This window comes from Stomoxys calcitrans, chromosome 5, assembly GCF_963082655.1.
Source record: "Stomoxys calcitrans chromosome 5, idStoCalc2.1, whole genome shotgun sequence".
Classification (NCBI taxonomy): Eukaryota; Metazoa; Arthropoda; class Insecta; order Diptera; family Muscidae; genus Stomoxys; species Stomoxys calcitrans.
In genome coordinates, this window is record NC_081556.1 from 33546804 (window position 1) to 33573352 (window position 26549).

The following is a 26549-nucleotide window of genomic DNA, read 5'->3' on the forward strand; positions in this document are numbered from 1 at the left end:
TTTATATTTTCCAAAGTTTTTGAGCAATTTGATTTCTTCCTTATCTGAACATCTCTAACTTATTTCAAAAACTATGACTCTTAACTAATTTATTTGAATTAAATTTTTTCAGATTACTTGCCGATTTATACAACCAATATGTCCAGGTAAGTCGATCGAAATTGTAATGCTCTTTAACAGTTATTCTTAAAATGTCTTGAAATCAATGAAATTTTTTCTAAAAATAAAATTTTAGTAATTTTTTCCAAGGACAAACCGCTAAGTGAACTTTCTGAAAATAATTGGAATTCAGAATAGAGTCTGGAAATTCTAGTGAAAAGACATAAAATTGATGATTTTGGTACATGTGGCAGTGAAAGGATTTTTTCCACATTCTGGATATTCTGGATATGCAGGGATTATTGTTTGAACCGTTGAGTGGAGGGGACGTTTTCTTATTTCGCTCCGCGAAATAAACACATATAAAGTGCATTTATTACTCGACGTCCACGCCTTGCTTAGCTCAGATTGTACCATATATTAATGTAGGATTTTGACGAAATGAGATTAAAATATATATCCGAGGTGGTGGGTATACAAAGTTCGGGCTGGTCGAACTTAACTCATTCTTAATTGTTACTCAATAATCGATATAAATGTGAATTTATGTTTGTGGTTTGCCCACGATTCATTTTTTATTGATGAAAATTGGAATGTTTCTGGTTTTGTTTGCAGTCTATGAAGCTTTAACTGTTACCCATATCTCATGCCGTACTTTTTTATCTATTGCAAACTTTCCCTTCATTTGATATTGTCCACTTGGTATGGGTAGGGGTACATTGACCTTAACCACCGGATAACCTAACAAATGTATGTCATGCTGAAATGGAAAATCCAACAAAAGTTAGAACTTTCTCAGCCAACTTAGCCTAGCTTACTCACATTGTAAGGACATGTGTGATTAACATCGGTATAGGGTACCGCTGGACTATACAACATTTCCAAGAGTTTATAACGACTTTTGCGCTTCATAAAAGCACAGGCATCCCAATCGCCTTTGTACAACACACTGGGTTTCCTGGATCTATCGATGTTTATCAATTCAACATGTATGTCACAATTTGTGACGGGCAATTGCAAAAGCTGCATGCTAAGGTATACCCTAGGCACTTTCTGTTTATCCAATCTCACTTCACACAGTGTAATGTTGACAAAATTCTTGTCATGTATCTTGCAGATCATTTGTTGAACCGAGTAAACTATGCAGAGATACTGGAAGACATAACAAATGAAAATAATGAAAATTATTCCGTTATGGTCGCCATAAACCTACCTACCTGATGGTATAGTGTGGCGAATATAATCATCAAAAATATTATTTTATTTTTACTGCACCACATTTTGCCGAAGCCTTGGCTATAGCAACTAAACATGTTTCAATTATTTTTTGTTGCTTTTTTTTTTTTGGAACACTAGTTCCATTTCATTGCTATTTGTTGTTCCGCTCTATGAATAAAATGAGTCAATTGTGGTTGGAATTTTATTGATTACAAATGGTTTACATTTAACTGTAATGAGCTCAACAATTTCCTTTTATGGCAATTAAAGGCGAACAATGTTTTTCTACACAGAAAAAAAATCTGTTTCAAACACGAAGTTAATTGCTCCAATTATTTTTTTAATTGAAACTGCTTCAATCACGAAAATGGTAATCAAATAATTGTAAATTTTCAATTAAAAAGATTGCACATTCAATTAAAAAAAAATTATTGAAAATTTTGAAATTTTTACTTAATTTTTTAATTGATCCAATTTAAAAAATGTTTGATATTTTCAATTAACTTTTTAATTCGTCCAACTAAAAAAATGATTGAAATTTTGAATTGATTCTATAAAAAAACAATAGACGTTTTTGAAATTTTCAATTAATTTTAAATTGACTCAATTAAAAAATTGTTTCCATTTTTTGAAAATTCCAATTCTTTATATGGTACACAGATGTTCACCTCGTGGAAAACCGACGTCAATCATGAAGGAGTTGGAGTTTTTAGGCATCGACTCCACGTAAAAAAAAAAATAATTAATAACTTATTAACAAAAAGATGCATTACGGCAGGTTTGGGATCTTTGGATCTAAAAATATGGGTCAGCACAGGAACACCTCAATGAGGTGTTCTGTCTCCTCTGCTTTGGAATATAGCCATTAACAATATATTGGCTTGCCCAAAAAGTAATTGCGGATTTTTCATATAGTCGGCGTTGACAAATTTCTTCACAGCTTGTGACTCTGTAATTGCATTCTTTCTTCTGTCAGTTATCAGCTTTTTAGCTTGCTTTAGAAAAAAAGTGTAAAAAAAGTATATTTGATTAAAGTTCATTCTAAGTTTTATTAAAAATGCATTTACTTTCTTTTAAAAAATTCGCAATTACTTTTTGGGCAACCCAAGGACAACAACAAGGAAGGACAACGAATGGTAAATGGTCACAAAGAGGAGGTCTTGAAGAGGTCTACCGCTTTGCTGTTACTGGCTAGAACAGACATCTCACTCATTGTGTCTGTCATGACAGGTCACTGTCTAATTGGAAAACATGCTGGCAGACTGAAGATTGCCAGCAACGACTTTTGCAGAAGCTGTGAGGACATCGAGGAAAAGAGACTATAGAAAAATTCAGCCATCGATCTAGCCATCCGCCTATGGAAAGCACGATAGCGGTCGAACGCCTAAAGCTAACCACTTGAAATTTTGCACATATACTTATTATTGATGTAGTTCCTTGGGGATTGCAAAAGGGTCATATCGGTTCATATTTGGATATAGCTCCAAATACGGTCCAAATCGGTCTATAACCTGATATAGCTCCCACCTAAACCGAACTCCCGATTTGACTTCTTGCGACCCCTGGAAGCCGCATTTGCACGATTTGGCTACACTTTTTCAGATAGTGTTATGTTACGACTTCCAACAACTATGCCAAGTATGGTACAAATCGGTCTATAAACTGACATAAATAACTCCCACATAAACCGATCTCCCGATTTGATGTCTTGAATCCTTAAAACCCCCAATTTTTGTCCGATTTGGCTGTAATTTTGCACGTGATGTTTCTGTATCACTTCCAACAACTGTGCTGAGTATGGTTCAAATCGTTTCATACCCTGGTATAGCTGTCATATAAACCGATGTGGGATCTGGACTTCTTGAGCTTCTAGAGGGCGCAATTCTCATCCGATTTGCCTGAAATTTTGCATGAGGTGTTTTGTTATGACTTCCAACAACTGTGCCAAATATGGGCAAATCGATTATGTACCGATGATATAGCTGCCATAAAAACCGATCTGGGATCTTGACATCTTCAGCTTCTAGAAGGCGCAATTCTCATCCGTTTGGGCAGAAATTTTGTACAACGGCTTCTACTATGACCTTCAACATACATGTCCAATATGGTCTGAATCGATCTATAGCTCGATACAGCTCCCATATAAACCGATCTCCAGATTTTGCTTCTTGAGCCCCTACAATTCTTATACGAATGAACTGAAATATTACACAATGACTTCTACAATGTTCAGCATTCACTTCATTTATGGTCGGAATCGGACTATAACTTGATATAGCGCCAATAGCATAGCAGATCTTATTCATTAGTCTTTGTTTGGCGACAAAGAGATACCGCGCAAAGAACTCGACAAATGCTATCCGTGGTGGAGGGTAGATAAGGTTCGGCCCGGCCGAACTTATCACGCTCTTACTTCTTGTTATTTGAAGCTTCTACTATCTGGCCCGTTGCGCTTCGCTACGCCCTAAAATTGTTTTTTTAAAATAGATTGCTTTTTCAAATTATCAAGTCATTAAGGCCATGGGCTCATTTCAGATCCACACTTATTGATTTGTTTAGCGTGTTTGTAATCTACTTTCAAAGTTATATCACAAAGCTCAAAGATCATATCACAAAGCAAATAGATCCATAGGTTATGCCTATGCCAACCCAAATTGGAGGGATATATATGTTCTCTACTACCAAAGGAGGCCACCGTAGCGCAGAGGTTAGCATGTCCGCCTATGACACAGAACGCCTGGGTGCGAATCCTGGCGAGACCATCAGAGAAACTTTTCAGCGGTGGCTTTCCCCTCCTAATGCTGGCAACATTTGTGAGGTAATATGCCATATAAAACTTCTCTCCAAAGAGGTGTCGCACTGCGGCACGCCGTTCTGACTCGGCTATAAAAAGGAGGCCCCTTATCATTGAGCTTACACTTGAATCGAACTGCACTCATTGATAGGTGAGAAGTCTGCCCCTGTTCCTTAGTGGAATGTTCATAAGCAAAATTTGGAAATTTTTACTACCAAAGACCTATCATTGCAGTCCAGTTTTGTCCCAAAACGGCATACACGTTTGATGTATTTTTTCATTCGTCCCCGTTTCCCTTCATTTCTTGGGTTAGGCGGTAGCCATTGTTTTGTCCTGAATTTGAATATTATTTCATACTTAAATACAATGTATGTTTGGAAGTCGGTCCCCTATACACGTAGCGCCAAATAATATCACATTTGTACTCTACTGTCAAAGACCTTTTATCTGAGTCCCTTATTGTTGTGATATACATGCACTGTTGAAGGGGTTTGTCGCCTGTATTAATGTCAGATAGGTTAGATTAGGTTAGGTTGAAAAAAAGGTGCAGATATTAATTCATCCCATGCCACTATGGACATACACCTAAGCCAGTAATCGACTTGTTGTGCGTTCTAAAAACTATAAAGCAACCTCTAAAAAGAAAATTTTAAGTTAGGAATTCCGTGCTACTTACAAAATCCTTAATTGTTTTCATACCACTCCCCTAAGTTGGTTCATGTCTGATGTGGTGTCTCTACCTAAGTACCGGTATCTGTTGAACGCGAAAGCCGGGCAATGACAAAGGAAATGCTTCAACGCGTCATCATCTTCCCCGCATGCCCTACACATGCTATCACTTGCCGCACCGATTTTACATAGGTAAGCTCGTAGTCCAATGTGTCCCGTTATGATACCAATAGCTATACTGACCTCCTTCTTGCTTCCTTTCAGTAATAGCCTCGTCTTTTCACAATCTGGATCCCCCCATAGGATTTTCGCCGTCCTAACGTTTCGCTGCTCCACAATCTTGCATTCGCATTCGTCGCCCACTCCCTTAACTCGGACTGCATCGACCCGAAAGGCTTCTAGTTATTGACGACTGTCATCTGGCCTTCACCGCCAAATCGTCTGCCCTTTCATTTCCCCTTAACGATGTGGCACCCAAACGATGCGGATTTTGCCATCCTCAGAGAAGGTGTTAATCTCCTTCTTACACTGCAAGACTGTTCGTGACCTTACCGTCCTGGTAGTTATTGCCCTTATGGCAATTTTACTGTCGGTAAAGATGTTCACACTCGACGTCCTTGCGTTAGCAACACACCATTTCACACATTCCGTGATCGCCCGAAACTGCGGCTGCAGGTCCGTATTATGGTCAGTCAGTCTAAAACAAATCTCCGTCCCTGGGTTCTCAATGTAAACCCCCAGGCCCACTCTGTCCTCTAGCTTTGATCCATGCGTGTAACATGATCTTCCAGATGGCAATACCAGGGACCCGTCAATCCAAGACTGTGCCTCTGGCAGCAGTGCCTTGCACTCGACTGCAAGTTTCATCTCAGGTATCCGATCGGAAACCTCTCCACTTCCTTCCAGGTTACCTATCATCGCCTCGATTATACCGCGATGGTATGAGATGCTTCCATCCTCAATCCATTCTCCCATCGCCTTAAGTCTTATAGCCGCAGTGGCTGCCTCACACTTAAGCTGTACGTCAATGGGTCGGATATCTTGAATAGTCACCAGTTCCGTAGTGGACGAGGTCCTCATCGCTCCACCTACGCCATGTTCTCTGAACCTGTTGTTTGGTCCTTATGTTGCACATTTTCTCCATAGCAGTCCACCAAATTACTGAGGCGTAAGTAAGTATTGGTCTAGTCACGCTCCTGTAGAGCCAGTGGGCTATCCACGGATTCAGGCCCCATTTCTCAGTACGCTCCTGAATGTGAGACTTCCAATTCGGTTTCCTGTCAAAGATCAAACCTAAATATTTGACCTTGTCAGATATCGAAATCGTCTTATTGAGGAAACGTGGTACGTTAAATTGGCCTACCTTCGTCTTCCTCGTGAACAGGCATATTTCAGTCTTCTCTGGGTTAACATTAAGACCTCTGGGTCTAGCCCAGTGATATACAAAACGCTTTCGACCCTTCTGCATAGCTCGTTCGGTTCCTTTCGTCTTAGAAGTATGAAAACATCGTCTGCGTAGCAGACGGGTTCAAATCCCTCCTCAGTCAGCATCCGTAATAGGTCATTTTTGGTGGTCACCCATAGGAGTGGCGATAAAATTTCCCCCTGTGGCGTGTCCTGTGGCACTTTCTCCCTAATATTTATGCCATGGGATACATTTTTGGTGGTCACCCATAGGAGTGGCGATAAAATTTCCCCCTGTGGCGTGTCCTGTGGCACTTTCTCCCTAATATTTATGCCATGGGATACACAATTTATCCACCTATTCCTTAGCATATGGTTTATCCAGTCTCTAAGGACAGGGTCTCCGCATATTGTTAAAAGCCCCCGCGATGTCAATGCATACCGCCAGTGTGTACGTTTTGGCTTCGAAGGATTCTTCTATTTTATGCACAACCTCGTGCAGGGCAGTCTCCACCGACCTTCCCTTGACATTGACATGCCGTTTTTATTTGATCAGTTCGCTGGATGTCCTACTCTTTATCATGGTGTCCACAATACGTACCATGGTTTTGAGCAGAAAGGACGTAAGACTTATGGGTCTGTAGGTCTTAGGTGTCGCATAACTTGCCTTGCCGGGCTTGGGTATAAACACCACCCTTGCCTCCTGCCAGGCTTTCGGAGTATATGCAAGTCCTAGGCACGCTGTGAAAATAGTGGTCAGATGAGGCGCCAGATAATGGGCCTGCTTTGTAGTATCGACGGAAATATTCCATCAGGTGCAGGTTAATTAAATGGTTTGAAGCTCGTCAAGGCGTCCATGACCATAAATTCTGTTAATGATAAGCCTTCAATCAACCTCATTATTCCAAGATTCCGGTGTTTCCGTGAGTCCTGTCGTATCCTGTGGAAAATGGGTTTTCATCAAAAGCCTCAACATGTCCTACGTTGTGTCTGCTCTCACTCCCATATCGTCTACTAAAGTTTCAGTTTGGACATGGGTTTTTGAAAGAAACTTTTGAAGCTTGGCGGCTATCGACCTGTTCGCAAAAAGCTTCCGTTTTGCCGCCCTAGTAATCTTATTGTATTCCTTGAACCGTGTGTTATACACATCCTAGAGGACTTCCGCTTTTTTACGACGTTTTCTGTTAAAAAGTCTGCTGAACTTTTTCCCTATATTGCGAATCTCCCCGATCATCCAGGGGTTTTCTTGGGCTGATTTCCTTTCCCGAAGAGGACAACTATCTTCGAAGGATGCCACCAGTGCAGTCGTAATTCTGTTGACATTTTCAATCAGATTCAGATTAAGATATATTGGGTTGCCCAAAAAGTAATTGCGGATTTTTTAAAAGAAAGTAAATTCATTTTTAATAAAACTTAGAATGAACTTTAATCAAAAATACTTTTTTTACACTTTTTTTCTAAAGCATGCTAAAAGTAACAGCTGATAACTGACAGAAGAATGAATGCAATTACAGAGTCACAGCTGTGAAAAAATTTGTCAACGCCGACTATATGAAAAATCCGCAATTACTTTTTGGGCAATCCATAGCTCTCATATGCTTATAAAGGGTGATTTTTTTGAGGTTAGGATTTTCATGCATTAGTATTTGACAGATCACGTGGGATTTCAGACATGGTGTCAAAGAGAAAGATGCTCAGTATGCTTTGACATTTCATCATGAATAGACTTACTAACGAGCAACGCTTGCAAATCATTGAATTTTATTACCAAAATCAGTGTTCGGTTCGAAATGTGTTCATTCACCGTAACGTTGCGTCCAACAGCATCTTTGAAAAAATACGGTCCAATGATTCCACCAGCGTACAAACCACACCAAACAGTGCATTTTTCGGGATGCATGGGCAGTTCTTGAACGGCTTCTGGTTGCTCTTCACTCCAAATGCGGCAATTTTGCTTATTTACGTAGCCATTCAACCAGAAATGAGCCTCATCGCTGAACAAAATTTGTCAAAATTTGAACACATTTCGAACCGAACACTGATTTTGGTAATAAAATTCAATGATTTGCAAGCGTTGTTCGTTAGTAAGTCTATTCATGATGAAATGTCAAAGCATACTGAGCATCTTTCTCTTTGACACCATGTCTGAAATTCCACGTGATCTGTCAAATACTAATGCATGAAAATCCTAACCTCAAAAAAATCACCCTTTATTTGCAAATATTTAGCAATAACTGCAAAACTACTGCTGCAACAGCAGAAAAATTAACTACAAACAGTTGAGAGACAATGTTTGTTGTTATCAGCTGACATTTTTCTATGAGGCATCCTTTAAAATATTGCCCGTGTAGAAACAAACTTTAAATGTCCCTGGCCAACTTATACGACATTTCGGAGGTGCCCTAAACATACACTCAATTTTGCGGTTAATGTCCAATGTAATCCTTTAGGCCTGGCATGCCCTTATTTGGATTGCAGTTTTTATTTGTTGTGAAATTTTAGGATGCCTTAAAAGTGAACCATATTTCATGACGCAATATCTTATCCACAAAATATTGTGTTATTAATTTATACTGTCCAATTGGTATTGGAATGGGGGCATGGATTTTGCCAGCTGGAAAATTCGTCACATGTAGATCGTGCTGTATTGGAAGGATTTAAGAGAAAAATATTAGAAAGCTACAACGAAATCTTACCTCACCACCTACCCAGTAAGGACATGTGTGATTAATATTTGTGTAGGTCAATATGGGATCGTAAATCATGCTTAGAAATTTGAAGCGTCTGCGATTACGCAAAAACTCACATCCCTCCCAATCACCTTGGTAGACAATTCTTGGCTCTTTAGATTTCGCCAAATGCAAGATATCCAGATGCACCATGCAGTTCGTCACTGGCAATTGTAAGAGCTTTATGGTAAGATTGAGCACTGAACCCTTTTGCTTATCCAGTCTTATGCCACAATCTTGAAAGTCGGTGAAGTTTTTATCGCGTATGATGCAAGTCATTTCTTGAGTATTAACCAAAACGCTCCAGGGCTGTAACGAGTTTCTGTTTTCAATTGATTTGTTGTAACGGTTGTGCAAAATTTCCCTACCTCATTACATTGTGTAAGTATAATTATGACAAAGGTGAGAACTCTTGGTGTTATTCCAGAGCACATTATAACTCTTCTAAGCGCTGCCTGTCAATTGTTTCTCTACAGCTTTCCACTTCACTTCACCACAATCATGCAGAAAATGGGGTTTAAATCTAGTCGAATCGAATTGAATACCAATATCATTACTAATATTTCCAAAATTAGTTTTCAATAATGATTCACTTTGTCTATTCAGATATCCACGTGTATTGTGTGTTAATTGTTCTAATTATAACCTTCAACATAGGCTGGGGGTATACTAATATGGCCATTCTGTGTGTAACACCTCGAAACATTGGTCTAAGACCCCATATGAAGTCGATCTATTCGTCTGTCTGTGGAAAGCACACTCACTTTTGAAGGAGTAAAGCTAGGCCCTGAAATTTTTGCAAAAATACTTCCAATTAGTATAGGTCCGTAGGGATTGTAATGGGCCATATAGGCCATGAGCCTCAAGAGGGCGCTATTCTTATCCGATTTGGTCCATGTTTTGATATAGCATCCATATAAACCCCTCTTGTATCTTGAATTCTTAAGCCTTCAGAGGGCGCTATTCTTATCCGATTTGGTCCATGATATAGCATCCATATAAACCCATCTTGGATCTTGAATTTTTGAGCCTCTAGAGGGCGCAATTCTTATCTGATTTGGCTGAAATCTGGTGTGAGATGTTTTGTTATGACTTCCAACGACTGTGCTAAGTATGATCAATATCGGTTTATAACTTGATATAGTTGCCATATAAACCGATCTTGGATCTTGAATTTTTGAGCCTATAGAGGGCGCAATTTTTATCTGATTTGGCTGAAATTTGGTGTGAGATGTTTTGTTGTGACTTTAAACGACTGTGCTAGGTATGCTCAAAATCGGTTTATAACTTGATATAGCTGCCCTTTAAACCGATCTTGGATTCTTGAGCCTCTAGAGGGCGCAATTCTTATAAAATTTGGCTGAAATGTGGTGTGAGATGTTTTGTTATGACTTCCAACGACTGTGTTAAGTATGATCAAAATCGGTTTATAACTTGATATAGCTGTCATATAAACCGATCTCGGATCTTGAATTCTTGAGCCTCTAGAGGGCGCAATTCTTATTTGATTTGGCTGAAATTTGGTGTGAGATGTTTTGTTGTGACTTCAAACGACTATGCTAAGTATGATCAAAATCGGTTCATAATTTGATATCGCTGCCATATAAACCGATCTTGGATCTTGAATTCTTGAGGCTCTAGAGGGCGCAATTCTTATTTGATTTGGCTGAAATTTGGTGTGAGATGTTTTGTTGTGACTTCAAACGACTATGCTAAGTATGATCAAAATCGGTTCATAATTTGATATCGCTGCCATATAAACCGATCTTGGATCTTAACTTCTTGAGCCTCTAGAGGGCGCAATTCTTATCTGATTTGACTGAAATTTGGTGTGAGATGTTTTGTTATGACTTCCAACGACTGTGCTAGGTATGATCAAAATCGGTTCATAACTAGATATAGCTGCCATATAAACCGATCTTGGATCTTGAATTCTTGAGCCTCTAGAGGGCGCAATTCTTATTTGATTTGGCTGAAATTTGGTGTGAGATGTTTTGTTGTGACTTCAAACGACTATGCTAAGTATGATCAAAATCGGTTCATAATTTGATATCGCTGCCATATAAACCGATCTTGGATCTTGAATTCTTGAGGCTCTAGAGGGCGCAATTCTTATCTGATTTGACTGAAATTTGTTGTGAGATATTTTGTTGTGACTTCCAACGACTGTGTTAAGTATGATCAAAATCGGTTTATAACTTGATATAGCTGTCATATAAACCGATCTCGGATCTTAACTTCTTGAGCCTCAAGAGGGCGCAATTCTTATTTGATTTGGCTGAAATTTGGTGTGAGATGTTTTGTTATGACTTCCAACGACAGTGCTAAGAATGATCAAAATCGGTTCATAACTTGATATAGCTGCCATATAAACCGATCTTGGATCTTAACTTCTTGAGCCTCTAGAGGGCGCAATTCTTATCTGATTTGACTGAAATTTGGTGTGAGATGTTTTGTTATGACTTCCAACGACAGTGCTAAGAATGATCAAAATCGGTTCATAACTTGATATAGCTGCCATATAAACCGATCTCGGATCTTAATTTCCTGAGCCTCAAGAGGGCGCAATTCTTATCCTATTGGGATGAAATTTTGTACGAAGTGTTTTGTTATGACTTCCAACAACTGTGCCAAGTAGGATTTAAATCCAAATATCTAAAACCTGATGTAGCTGCCATATAAACCGACTAGACTTCTTGAGCCTCTAGAGGGCGCAATTCTTATCCGATTTGGCTGAAATTTTGCTTTATTTGTTCTGTTATGACAACAACTGTGCTAAATATGGTGTAAATCAGTCCATAACCTGATTTGTGGTTAGTCGGAGACTGAAACCCCTTGTCTCCAGCTTTACTCCGGTGGATGAGAGGCTAGCCACAATCCGCATAAAAACCAAATTCTTCAACATCAGCCTTATTTGTGTCCATGCCCCGACGGAAGACAAGGACGAGCAGACCAAGCATATTTTCTACGAACGTCTAGAGAGAGAATATGATCGCTGCCCCGCCTATGATATTAAAATCGTTCTGGGAGGTTTAAAAACGAAGATAGGAAAGGAAGACATCTTTGGTCCAACAGTCGGAAAGTTTAGCCTCCACGAGATAACGTCCAGTAATGGGTTGAGGCTGATAGATTTCGCCGCAACAAAAAACATGGTAGTTAGTAGCACCTGATTTCAACATAAAAATATTCACAAAGCCACATGGGTGTCACCCGTTCAAAACACGAGAAACCAAAATGACCACGTTGTGATAGAAGGAAGGCATTCATCAGATTCGGATCATTACCTGGTTGCAGCAAAGGTTCGTAACCGTTTGAACATGGCGAGGAAAATACGATCTGACACTGCACGAAAGCTGGACATTGAAAAGCTGCAAACACAACGAATGGCAGCGGCATACTCCACTCGACTGACCCAACTGCTTGATGAAAGCACACCTTGCCCGGATGATATAATGGCGCAGTGGCAAACCATTAACCACTCCATGGAAAATGCTGTGAAATCGGTACTTGGGTACCGGAAGCCTCCTCCATGAAACCCATGGTACGACCAAGAGTGTCGAGATGCTATTTAAGTCAAGAATGTGACATATAGAGCAACCCTGCAATCAGTAGCAACGCGCCAGATGAAGGAGAGGTATCGGGAGAAAAGGAGAGAGGAGAAACGTCTATTCCGTAGAAAGAAAAAGAAAATGGAAAGACGTGCGTGTGAGTGAATTGAGATGTCGGAATAAGATATAGCTCCCACATTGTACTTGTGTAGGGTATTGTAGGTCGGCACCTTCTGGCTTACTGGTTGGAATAACGTGAGTGTGAGCGAATTGAGATGTAGGTGTAGGGTATTGTATTGTTGGTCGGCACCTCCTGGCTTACTGGTTGGAATAACGTAAGTGTGATCGAATTGAGATGAACAGGGATCAGTGAGTCCGGAATTTCTACCAAAGAATTAAACAACAAACCGATGACTTTGGTGCAGGCACATCCTCCTGCAGAGACAAAGAAGGAAATCTGGTAACTGACACAGACAACATGCTGAGGATATGGAAAGAACATTTTACTCAACTGCTAGTGTCCGATGTTGGCGGCGAAGAGGATACCGCAGAACCAATCCCTGATGATGGTATAGAATGTTTACGTAGCATTGACCCGGCTAAAGAACAACAAGGCAGAAGGAGCCGACGGGTTATCCGCTGAACTATTTAAGACCGGAGGCGACACGCTGATAAGGGGTATGCATCAGCTTATCTGCGCAATCTGGCTAGAAGAACGCATACCCGATGATTGGAACCTCAGCATACTATGTCCCGTACACAAGAAAGGAGACAAGACGGAATGTGCCAACTACAGAGGAATAAGTCTCCTCCCCATCGCATACAAGATACTCTCGAGCGTACTGTGTGAAAGATTGAAACCTAAAGTCAGTGAGACAATTAGGCCCTATCGATGCAGCTTTAGACCTGGTAAATCCACCCTAGACCAGATATTCACACTGCACCAAATCCTAACAAAGGACCCGAGAAGGACAAATCAACACCTACCACCTCTTTGTTGACTACAAAGCCGCCTTTGATACTCCTTTACGTTCAAAAGTATTTCAAGCCATGTCTGAGTTTGGTATCCCTGCAAAATTAATAGGACTCTGCAGGATGACACTTGCTGATACGCGTTCCTCAGTAAGAATAGGAAAAAATCTCTCCGAACCATTTAATACCAAACGAGGTTTCAGACAAGGAGACAGCCTCTCGTGTGATCTCTTTAATATCCTGATGGAGAAGATTTTACGAGATGCAGATGTGAATAGATATGGCACATTAATCACAAGAGAGCACATGCTACTCGCCTGTGCATAGGTCGGTCACCGGAAGTAGTAACTGCAGCCTTTGAAAGAATCGAAAGAGAGTCAGTGAAGATGGGTCTGACTGTAAATGGAGATAAGACGAAATGGATGGTTTCAACTCCCAAAAAGCCTTGCACAACCGAGCAGATAAAGAAAATTGAGAAAGTTGGTAACCACAACTTAGAGGATAGTCAGTAACTTTATCTACCTCGGCACCGCCGTAACCGAAACGAATGACACCAGTTTTGAGATTTAGCGAAGAATAATACTGGGAAACAGATGCTACTTTGGACTAAGTAAGCAGTTTAGAAACTAGGCCACCTCTCCACAGACAAAGATTTCACTTTACAAGCCACTGATACTACCCGTGCTGTTATATCGTTCTCAAGCATGGGTACTTGTGAAAGCAGATGAGGCAGTGCTTGGAGTGTTTGAGAGAAAGATTCTTCGTAAAATATATGGACCAGTTTGCGTTAATGGAGAATATAGGCGACGTATGAATCACGAGCTGTATGACGACGATAGCATAGTTACACGCATCAAAATACAACGGCTGCGTTGGTTAGGTCATGTTGTCAGAATGGATGAAGAAGCTCCAGCAAAGAAGTCTTTTGAAGGCAAACACGGTGGTACACGCAAACACGGGAAGACCAAAAGCCCAATGGAAAGATCAAGTTGTGGGAGACACCTCGAAACTTGGTGTCAGAGATTTTAGAATGAGCGCAGAAGATCGAGGCGCTTGGAACGCTATTCTACGTTCGGCTAGTGGAACAAATATTCTGTCATAGCCAATTTAAGAAAGAAGAACCTGATATAGCTGCCATATGCACCGATCTCCCGATTAGACTTCTTGAGCTTCTTGAGGGCGCAATTTTTAACCGATTTGGCTGAAGTTGGGCACTTATTGTTTTGCTTTGACTTTCAACAACTGTGTTAAGTATGGTCTAAGTCGGTGCATATCCTGATATAGCTGCCATATAAACAGATGGCCTGATTTGACTTCTTGAGTTCTAGAAGGCGCAATTCTTATCAAATATTGGCTGAAATTTTCCATATGTTGTTTTGGTATGACTTCCAACAAGTGTCAAGTATGATCTAGATCGGTTGATAACCTGATTTCCCTGCCATATAAACCGATCTTGCAATTTGACACTCTGAGCCACTGGAGGTTGCAATTTTGCCTGAAATTTTGGAGGTGGTATTTTTCGTTGACTTTTAACCGCCATGTCAAGTACGGTCCATACCGGTCAATAACTTGATGTAGCTCATATATATTTGAAAAAGTAATTCAAAGAACTTGACAAATGCGATTCATAGTGGAGGGTATGTAGGATTCGGTTCGGCAGAATTTAGCAAACTTTTACTTATTATACCCACCACCATAGAATGGGGGTATACTAATCTAGCCATTCCGTTTGTATTGATCTAGTCGATCAAGCCATGTCCTCCGTCCTTCTGTCGAAATCATGATAGCGGTCGATTGCGTAAAGCTAGCAGTTAGAACTTTTGTATAGATACGTTATATTGATGCAGGTCGTTGGGGATTGCAAATGGGCCATATCGGCTCAGATTTGGACATACTTCCCATATAAACCAATCTCCCGATGTGACTTCTTGAGTCTCTGGAAGTCTCAGTTTTTGTCCGATTTGGAAATCACAATTTTTGTCCGATACGGCTAAAATTTGGCATTTTTTTGACTTTCAACAACTGTGCCAACTACGGTCCAAATCGGTCTTTAACCTGATATAGCTCCCATATAAACCGATCTCCCGATTTGACTTCTTGAGACTCAGGAAGTCACAATTTTTGTACGATTTGGCTGAAAGTTTGCATGCGGTATTTCTGTTACGACTTCCAACAACTGTGCCAAGTACGATCCAAACGGTCTATAACTTGATATAGCTCCCATATAAACCGATCTGGCGATTTTACTTCTTAAGTCCTTACAAGCCGCAATTTTTGTCCGATTTGTCTGAAAGTTTGCATGCGGTATTCTGTTACGACTTCCAACAACTGTGCCAAGTACGGTCCATATCAGTCTATAACCTGATATAGCTCTCATGTAAACCGGTCTATTGATGATCCTTATTCGGTTCCTAGAAGCATTAATTTTGCTGGTTTAACAGACGTTTGGTATGTAGAATAAAATCATAAATTTTTAGCAGAATCCATAGTGGTGGGTTCCCAATATTCGGCCTGGCCGAACTTAGCACGCTTGTACTTGTTTTTTATTCATATCAATTTACGTTTGCTGTTGTTATAATTAATTCTTTTTTCTTTTTAGGTAAGTCTTTTTATGTGCTTGATTACGGTAAGCCTTCAATTGAACTTCTAAGTCCTACTAAACTCCTTAGATTAGCTAGTTTCAGGCTAACTTTTATTATGATTGACAAATACACCAATAGACTCAGAATCACTTTTTGATTCGATTTAATTATGCTCTTCAGAATGTCCAGAATGTCAATGTTTATTTGTGGCGTAATTTTTATCCGTGTATCTTCAAATTTGGTACAGATTTTTTTGACCTAAAGACCAAGCCTATGGAAATTGAGAAAAGTCGGTTTAGATTCGTCCGATTTGGACTAATATTTCAGTAATGTCCGTCCGTCATCACACTACAGCTTTCAAAACTTGAGATATTGAGCTAAATAAAATTTGGCACATATACGTCTTTTTGATGCACGCTGGTTAAGTCCTTGAACTGGCCTAATCGGATCATATTTGGATATAGCTGCTATATAGACCGTTTTTCCGATAACGGGTCTAATGCCCATAAAAACTTTATTTTTCATCCGATTTTGCTGAAATTTGAAACAGTAAGTAGTTTAAGGCTTCCCAATAACTGACCCAAATATGGTCCAGATTGGACTATATTTAGATATAGCTGCCATATAGACCGATCTGCCGATAAAGGGTTTGAAGCCCATAAAAGCTTTATTTTTTATCCGATTTCGAAATTGAAATTTGAAATTTGAAACAGTACGTTATTGTAAGTGTCCCGACATCTGAAGTAAACATAGTTCAAAACGGACTATATTTAGATATAGCTGCCATATAGACCGATCTCCCGATAGAGGGTCTGAAGCCCATAAAAGCTTTATTTATTACCCGATTTCGCTGTAATTTACAATAACGGCTTATTGTAAGCCTCCCAACATCTGACCTAAACATAGTTCAGATCGGACTATATTTAGATATAACTGTCATATAGACCGATCTCCCGATAAAGGGTCTGAAGACCATAAAAGGTTTATTTATTACCAGATTTCGCTGAAATTTAAAACAGTGGGTTATAAGCCTCCCGACATCTGACCTAAACTTAGTTCATATTGGTTCATAATTAGATATAGCTGCCATATAGACCGATCTCCCGATAAAATGTCTGAAGCCCATAAAAGCTTTATTTATTACCCGATTTTGCTGAAATTTAAAATAGTGGGTTATTTTAAGCCTCCCAACATCTAACCTAAACATAGTTCCGATCGGACGATATTAAGATATAGCTGTCATATAGACCGATCTCCCGATAAAGGGTCTGAAGGCCATAAAGGCTTTATTTTTTATCCGATTTCGCTGAAATTTAGAATAGTGCGCTGTTTTAAGCCTCCCGACATCTGACCCAAATATGGTACAGATCGGACTATATTTAGATATAGCTGTTATATAGACCGATCTGCCGATAAAGGGTCTGAAGACCATAAAAGCTTTATTTTTTAACCGATTTCGTTGAAATTTGCAAAAATGGATTATTTTATGCCTCCCGACATCTGATCTAAATATGGATTAGATCGGTCCGTATATAGATATAACTGCCACATAGACCGATCTGCCGATAAGGGGACTAAAGCCCATAAAAGCTTTATTTATTACCCGATTTTGCTGAAATTTAAAACAGTGGCTTATTGTAAGCCTCCCGACATCTGACCCAAATATGGTACAGATCGGACTATATTTAGATATAGCTGTTATATAGACCGATCTGCCGATAAAGGGTCTGAAGACCATAAAAGCTTTATTTTTTAACCGATTTCGTTGAAATTTGCAACAGTGGGTTATTTTATGCCTCCCGACATCTGACCTAAATATGGATTGATCGGTCCGTATATAGACATAACTGCCACACAGACCGATCTGCCGATAAGGGGACTAAGGCCCATAAAAGCTTTATTTATTACCCGATTTCGAAATTTGAAACAGTGAGTTTTTCTGAGCCTCCTGACACCCGACCTTAGTATGGTTTAGATCGGTTTGTAATTGGATATATCTGCCAAAAAGACCAATATTTTGTTCTACAAAATTGAATAGTGACATATATATTAGACCACTCAATGTCCGTGCCGAATTTGAGTGCTTAACTTTTATCAAATTTTCACTGGATTGTGACGAAATGGGGTTTACAAATATACCCGATGGTGATGGATATCCAAAGTTCGGCCCGGCCGAACTTAATGCCTTTTTACTTGTTTTTGTGTGTGGCGATTTTGCTTGAAATTGGTTCAGATTCACTTATAGCTGCCATATAAATTTTCTTTCAATGTTGTTGTTAACCGATACTTAAAAAATTTGGCCTCTTGAGGTAACTGTTGAATTTCTCATGCATACAGGTGTAACTCCCTCTTTTCACTTTGAAGGCCTTTGCAAACGTATTTATCAACCGATCTGGCGAAAATTTTCCACAACGATATTCTCCATGACTACCACAATGTGTACAGATTTTGGACGAAGTTCTATATTTAAAATTTAAGCAAATTTTTATTTTGAAGACAAGCCTGCATACCCAAAGCTATCAAATGTTCGGCTTTGGCCGATTTAAGCCCATCCTTACTTGTTTAGTTATAGCGTTATAGTTGATATACTATGAGTTGTAGGCGGCTCTGCTCAACTTTTGTATTTCGTTAATGACTTACTTGTCGTAGTTTTCCGGTACCTAGTGCAATTAAGCAAAAAATACATATTTAATAGATGTCTCATATTATGATGATTTCTTACCTAATAACCTTTTTATACCCACCACCGAAGGATGGGGGTATATTCATTTTGTCATTCCGTTTGCAACACATCGAAATATCCATTTCCGACCCTATAAAGTATATATATTCTTGATCAGCGTAAAAATCTAAGACGATCTAGACATGTCCGTCCGTCTGTCCGTCTGTCCGTCTGTCTGTTGAAATCACGCTACAGTCTTTAAAAATAGAGATATTGAGCTGAAATTTTGCACAGATTCTTTTTTTGTCCATAAGCAGGTTAAGTTCGAAGATGGGCTATATCGGACTATATCTTGATATAGCCCCCTTATAGACCGATCCGCCGATTTAGGGTCTTATGTCAATAAAAGCCACATTTATTATCCAATTTTGCTGAAATTTGGGACAATGAGATGTGTTAGGCCCTTCAACATCCTTCGTCAATTTGGCTCAGATCGGTTCAGATTTGGATATAGCTGCCATATAGACCGATCCTCCGATTTAGGGTCTTAGGCCCATAAAAGACATATTTATAAACCGATTTTGCTGAAATTCGGGACAGTGAATTGTGTTAGGCCCGTCGACATCCTCCGTCAATTTGGCTCAGATCGGTCCAGATTTTGATATAGCTGCCATATAGACCGATCCTCCGATTTATGGTGTTAGGCCCATAAAACCAATATTTATTATCCGATTTTGCTGAAATTTGGGACAATGAGTTGTGTTAGGCCCTCCGTCAATTTGGCCCAGATCGGTTCAGATTTGGATATAGCTGCCATATAGACCGATCCTTCGATTTGGGGTCTTAGGCCCATAAAAGCCACATTTATTATCCGATTTTGATGAAGTTCGGGACAGTGAATTGTGTAAGGGCCATCGACATCCTCCGTCAATTTGGCTCAGATCGGTCCAGATTTGGATATAGCTGCCATATAGACCGATCCTCCGATTTATGGTGTTAGGCCCATAAAACCTATATTTATTATCCGATTTTGCTGAAATTTCGGACAATGAGTTGTGTTAGCCCCTTCGACGTCTTTCTTTAATTTGGTCCAGATCGGTTCAGATTTGGATATAGCTGCCATACAGACCGATTTCTTTATTTATGGTTTTGGGCCCATAAAATGCTCATTTATTGTCCGATGTCGCCGAAATTTGGACAGTGTGTTAGGTTAAGGGCCTTGAGATACTCCTGTAATATCGCACAGATCCACAGGTCCATATTTGGATGTAGCTGCAATATAGACCGATATCTCGATTTAAAGTCTTGGCCCCATAAAAGGCGCATTTATAATCTGATTTCACTGAAGTTTGACACAGTGTCTTACATTACGCTTTTCGAGATCGGTGTCGTATATAGTTCAGATCGGTTTATTTTTAGATATAGCTAGTGTACTTATTAGTATATGGTCCAAATCGGAACTTATTTTGATATAACTGATATGGGATATAAGGTATGAAATTTTCACCGAATTTTGATGAAAGATGGTTTACATATATACCCGAGGTGGTGGGTATCCAAAGTTCGGCCCGGCCGAACTTAACGCCTTTTTACTTGTTGCTTATCTCCTTTGCAACTTTACTCAATCTCTCATAATCGCTTTTCAAACGTGGTTTGTTTTCAATAACTTGTACATACAAGGAGATTTTCATTAGAATCCCAGTGTGCTTAGAGATTGAAAATCGCAAGTGATTAACTATTTTTTAGCTATAAAAATAAACTCGATGTGAACATGACACAAAAAGATGCAAATTAAATAGTTGTGCCATGAACAATGGATGACATCAACTGTTTTGCAAGACCATACACACCAATGAGTTTATTTGATTTCGTTTTCAATTTTATTGAAAAGGAAAATAATTGATGCTATAAATCATTGCTGGCAATACACTGCACATTATGATTTACTGGTGTGATTTAAATTGTCCATAAAAAAATAAATGCTATAGTTAAGATGATGACCACTATAATTTATGTTAAAAATGACTGCATTAAGCATGTCTCTAACAAGTAAAAACGTGCCAAGTTCGGCCGGGCCGAATTTTGGGAACCTACCACCATGGATTCTGTTAAATATTTATACAAACTAAATTTAGTTGAAGGGCATAATTTTATTCTGCATACCAAACGTCCGTCAAACCAGCAAAAATTAAAGCTTCTAGGAACCGAACAAGGATAATCGAGGGACGGGTTTATATGGAAGCTATATCAGGTTATGCATTGATTTGGACCATAATCGGCACAGTTGTTGGAAGTGTTAACAGAGCACTACAGGCCAAATTTCAGCCAAATCGGACAAAAATTGCGGCTTCCAGGGGTTCAAGAAGTCAAATCAGGAGATCGGTTTATATGGGAGCTGTATCAGGCTTAACACCGATTTGGACCGTACTTGGCACAGTTGTTGGAAGTCATAACAAAACACTACAGGCCAAATTTCAGCTAAATCGGATAAAAATTGCGGCTTCCAGGGGCTCAAGAAGTCAAATCGGGGGATTGGTTTATATGGGAGCTGTATCAGGTTTTATACCGATTTGGACCGTACTTATCACAGTTGTTGGAAGTCACAAGAAAACACTACACGCAAAATTTCAGCTAAATCGAACAAAAATTGCGGCTTCTAAGGGCTCAAGAAGTAAAATTGAGAGATCGGTTTATATGGGAGCTATATCAGGTTTTATACCGATTTGAAATGAACTTAGCACATTTGTTGGAAGTCACAACAGAACACTACAGCCCAAATTTCAGCTAAATCGGACAAAAATTGCGGCTTCCAGGGGCTCAAGAAGTCAAATCGGGAGATCGGTTTATATGTGAGGTATATCAGGTTTTACACCGATTTGGACTGAACTTGGCACAGTTGTTGGAAGTCTCAACGGAACACCACATGCAAAATTTCAGCCAAATCGAACAAAAATTGCGGCTTGGAAGGGCTCAAGAAGTCAAATCGGGAGATCGGTTTATACGGGAGCTATATCAGATTATAGATCGATTTAGACCGTACTTAACACAGTTGTTGGAAGTCACAACAGAACACTACACGCAAAATTTCAGCCAAATAAGACAGAAATTGCGGCTTACAGGGTCTCAAGAAGTCAAATGGGGAGATCGGTTTATATGGGAGCTATATCAGGTTGTAGACCGATTTGGACTGTACTTGGCACAGTTGTTGAAAGTCATAACAGAACACTACACGCAAAATTTTAGCCAAATAAGACAGAAATTGCGGCTTACAGGGTCTCAAGAAGTCAAATCGGGGAATGGGTTTATATGGGAGCTATATCAGGTTTTATACCGATTTGGACTGAACTTAGCACAACTATTGGAAGTCATAACAAAACACTACACGCAAAATTTCAGCCAAATAAGACAGAAATTGCGGCTTACAGGGTCTCAAGAAGTCAAATCGGGAGATCGGTTTATATGGGAGCTATATCAGGTTTTATACCGATTTGGACCGTACTTGGCGCAGTTGTTGGAAGTCACAACAGAACACCACATGCAAAATTTCAGCTAAATCGGACAAAAATTGCGGCTTCCAGGGGCTCAACAAGTCAAATCGAGAGATCGGTTTATATGGGAGCTATATCAGGTTTTATACCGATTTGGACCGTACTTGGCACAGTTGTTGAAAGTCATAACAAAACACTACAGTCCAAATTTCAGCCAAATCGAACAAAAATAGCGGCTTGTAAGGGCTCAAGAAGTCAAATCGGGAGATCGGTTTATATGGCAGCTATATCTAAATCTGAACCGATATGACCCATTTGCAATCCTTAATGATCTACATCAACATTGAGGATGTGTGCAAAATTTCAAGCGGCTAGCTTTACGCGTTCGACCTCTATCGTGATTTCGACAGACGGACGGACGGACGAATTTCATTAGCTCGACTCAGAATATCGAGACGTCAAGAATATATATATACTTTATGCGGTCTTAGATCAATATTTGGAGGTGTTACAACGAAATGACTAGATTAGTATTACTCCATCCTATGGTGGTGTGTATAAAAATACTAAATGTAATATGAGATGTAAACCAAATTTGAAGTTTACCATAAAATATTGTGGGTCCTTCAACTTCCTTGGAGGCCATATTTAAAATATTAAAAAAAATATTTTGACCTAAGAACGTCGACCTCTTTGGGTTTCGCTCTGCTAACTTTACCTTAACTTGGAATTTCCCATTTCTCAGACCATTACCACGAAATTGTTGCAAAGTGTTATCAACGAATACCCACTTGTTAGTGATAATTACTGAATGTCTTCTAGGACTATAAATAAAGCGTAACGACAGTGTTTCACATGGAATGCAATTAGGTACAATGACCTTTTTTTAAGGGTATCAATAATTGTATTTTAATTATTTTGATCGAAAAATGGTCCTTATTGTTAATTTGTTTTTATACCCACCGCCATAGGGTAGGGGGTATATTCATTTAGTCATTTGGTTTGCAACACATCGAAATATTCATTTCCAAACCTAGAAAGTATATATATTTCGGATCGTCGTAAAATTCTAAGACGATTTAACGATGTCCGAGTGTCTGTCAGTTGTAATCACGTTTACTTTAATTGGCTACGACAGAATATTTGTTCCAATAGCCGAACGTAGAATAGCGTTCCAAGCGCCTCGTTCCTCTGCGCTCATTTTATAATCTCTGACTTCAAGTTTCAACGTGTCTCCCACCACTTGATCTTTCCATCGGGCTTTTGGTCTTCCCGGTTTGCGTGTAGCACCGTGTTTGCCTTCAAAAGACTTCATTGCTGGAGTTTCGTCATCCATTCTGACAACATCACCTAGCCAACGCAGCCGTTGTATTTTAATACGTGTAACTATGCTATCGTCGTCATACAGCTGATACAGCTCGTGGTACATACGTCGCCTATATTCTCCATTAACGCAAAGTGGTCCATATATTTTACGAAAAATATTTCTCTCAAACACTCCAAGAACTGCCTCATCTATTTTAACAAGTACCCATGCTTCAGAAACCAGCACGGGTAGTATCAGTGACTTGTATAGTGTAAGCTTCGTCTGTCGAGAGGTGGCCTTGTTTCTAAACTGCTTACTTAGTCCAAAGTAGTATCTGTTTGCCAGTATTATTCTTCGCTTAATCTCAAAACTGGTGTCATTCGTTTCGGTTACGGCGGTGCCGAGATAGATAAAGTTACTGACTATCTCAAAGTTGTGGTTCCCAACTTTCTCCATTTTCTTTATCAGCTCGGTTGTGCAAGGCTTTTTGGGAGTTGAAACCATCCATTTCGTCTTATCTCATTTTCATTGACTCTCCTTCAATTCTTTCAAAGGCTGCAGTTCTACTTCCTGTGACCGACCTATGATATCGATGTCGTCGGCATAGGCGAGTAGCATGTCTTCTCTTGTGATTAGTGGGCCATATTTATTCACATCTGCATCTCGTATAATCTTCTCCAACAGGATATTACAGAGATCACACGATAGGCTGTCTCCTTGTCTGAAATCTCGTTTGGTATTGAATGGTTCGGAGAGATTCTTTCCTATTCTTACCGAGGAACGCGTATCAGCAAGTGTCACCCTGCACAGTCTTATCAATTCTGCAGGGATACCAAACTCAGACATGGCTTGAAATACCTTTGAACGTAAAGGAGTATCGAAGGCGGCTTCGTAGTCAACGAAGAGATGGTAGGTGTTGATTTGGCCTTCTCGGGTCCAGGATTTGACGCCGTGTGAATATCTGGTCTAGGATTTACCAGGTCTAAAGCCGCATTGATTGGGCCCAATTATCTCACTGACTTTAGGTTTTAATCTTTCACACAGTGCGCTCGAGAGTATCTTATATGCGATGGGGAGGAGACTTTTTCCTCTGTAGTTAGCACATTCCGTCTTGTCTCCTTTCTTGTGTACGGGACATAGTATGCTGAGGTTCCAATCATCGGGTATGTCTTCTTCTAGCTGGATCGCGTAGATAAGCTGATGCATAAGCCTTATCAGCGTGTCACCTCCGATTCTAAATAGTTCAGCGGGTAACCTGTCGGCTCCTTCTGCCTTGTTGTTCTTTAGTCGGGTCACTGTAACTTGGACCTCATTCTGACTAGGAGGCAAATATTCTATATCATCATCAGAGATTGGTTCTGCGGCATCCTCTGCGGCATCCTCTGCGCCATCCTCTGCGGCATCCTCTGCGCCATCCTCTGCGCCATCCTCTTCGCCGCCAATTCTTTGGTCGATTTTTCGGACTTCATTCTGATTCGTGTACATCTCAATTCGCTCACACTTACGTCTTTCTATTTCCTTTTTCTTTCTGCGGAATAGACATTTTTCCTTTCTCCTTCCTGATACCTCTCCTTCATCTGGCGCGTTGCTATTGATTGCAGGGTTGCTCTATACGCCGCATTCTTGGCTTAAGTAGCATCTCGACGCTCTTGGTCCTACCAAGGGTTCTTTGTGGGAGGCTTCCGGTACTCATATTCTCTCTTTAGGCGATCGTAGAAACTATCCTTGGTCTTCTCGTCCTTGTCTTCCGTCGGGGCATGGGCACAAATAAGGCTGGTGTTGAAAAATTTGTTTTTTATGCGGATTGTGGCTAGCCTCTCGTGGAGGCTAAACTTTCCGACTATTGGACCAAAGATGTCTTCCTTTCCTATCTTCGTTTTTAAACCCCTAGAACGATTTTAATATCCTAGGCGGGGCAGCGATCATATTCTCTCTCTAGACGCTCGTAAAAAATATGCTTGGTCTTCTCGTCCTTGTCTTGGGCATGGGCGCAAATAAGGCTAATATTGAAGAATTTGGCTTTTATGCGGATTTTGGCTAGCCTCTCATCTACCGGAGTAAAGCTGGAGACAGAGTGTTTCAGTCTCCGACTAACCACAAATCCACAGCCAAGTCTATGTCTTGTGCTACGGCAGCTATAGTATAGTTCGTCACCGTTTGGTGTTGTTGTGACGCTATTCCCAGTCCATCGCATTTCCTGTAAGGCGGTAATATCTGCCTTGTACTTCTCTAATACATCCGCCAGCGTTAATACTGCATCTTCTCTATAGAGAGTGCGGACATTCAAGGTGCAGATCCGCAAATCATGATCCATTTTTCGTTTGCGTTTGTCGTCAACGTTGGGGGGTTCAATTTTTACTATTCCTTTGTTTCCCATAGTGAATCTCATAGTTTTCCGGGGGCGGGTTACTGGTCCAGCGCCCCAACCGCATGGGTTTTGTGGAATCGCACTTGCATCCCTCGTTGTGGCGAACCGCTTGCTCCAACATCCGACGCTCGCCGCCAGCCGCCCCTAACCTGGGAACAGACACTGATGTTGGCCATTGGTTATGTGAAGGCGCCAATAACTCGCCTTGTCATCTTGAGTTTCATTGGCACTCAGTGTTTAATTAAGAGCCAGTGCCACCTGACTCCTCACTGAAACTCTCCCCTCGAAAATCGCGTTGAAATTTTGCACAGACTCGTATTTCTTTCATACGCAGGTTAAGTTCTTAGATAGGCTACATTGGACAATATTCAGGCGATTTAGGGTGTTAAGACTATAACAGGCGCATTTATTTCCCGATTTCGCTGAAATACCCGAACCAAAAATGGAACATATTTGGATATGGCTGCCATATAGGCGCGTTTAACAGGCGCATTTATTACCTAACTTCACAGAAATTCGGATCGGTGAGTTGTATCAAGACTCCTAACATCCATTCCGAATATGGTCCAGATTGGGCTATATTAAGAAATAGCTGCCATACGGACCGATCTTCAGCTTTAGGGTCTAAGTACCATAAAAGGCGCATTTATTCTACGATTTTGCTGAAATTAAAAGCATTGAGTTAGCACTAGGGGCCGCGACATCCGATC

General features: G+C 40.1%; 2 protein-coding genes across 3 annotated transcripts in view; one reads left to right on the forward strand and one right to left on the reverse strand.

The window, feature by feature from the left end:
• LOC106092683 (uncharacterized) overlaps positions 1–26549 on the forward strand; it is a 169890-nt gene that overhangs the window by 56865 nt on the left and 86476 nt on the right. For both annotated transcript variants that reach the window (XM_059368718.1, XM_059368720.1), the window contains one exon: positions 113–146. The gene's annotated coding sequence lies outside the window, so the exon portion shown is untranslated. The remainder of the gene's footprint in view (positions 1–112; positions 147–26549) is intronic.
• On the reverse strand, positions 8683–9347 carry LOC131997869 (uncharacterized). The gene is made up of 3 exons (XM_059369716.1): positions 9282–9347; positions 8881–9222; positions 8683–8826 (listed from the first exon to the last, which is right to left on the reverse strand). The coding sequence occupies exons 1-3, from the start codon at positions 9345–9347 to the stop codon at positions 8683–8685; spliced, it is 552 nt and encodes a 183-aa protein (XP_059225699.1).

Bases quoted from the DNA above. Each gene is read 5' to 3' on its own strand.
- LOC131997869 (XM_059369716.1), bottom strand. From the start codon at position 9,347: ATGTGCTCTGGAATAACACCAAGAGTTCTCACCTTTGTCATAATTATA. The intron at 9,223-9,281 runs GTAGGGAAATTT...AACTCGTTACAG, and splicing joins TACTTACACAATGTAATGAG to CCCTGGAGCGTTTTGGTTAA. The intron at 8,827-8,880 runs GTAAGATTTCGT...CTTCCAATACAG, and splicing joins CTTACTGGGTAGGTGGTGAG to CACGATCTACATGTGACGAA.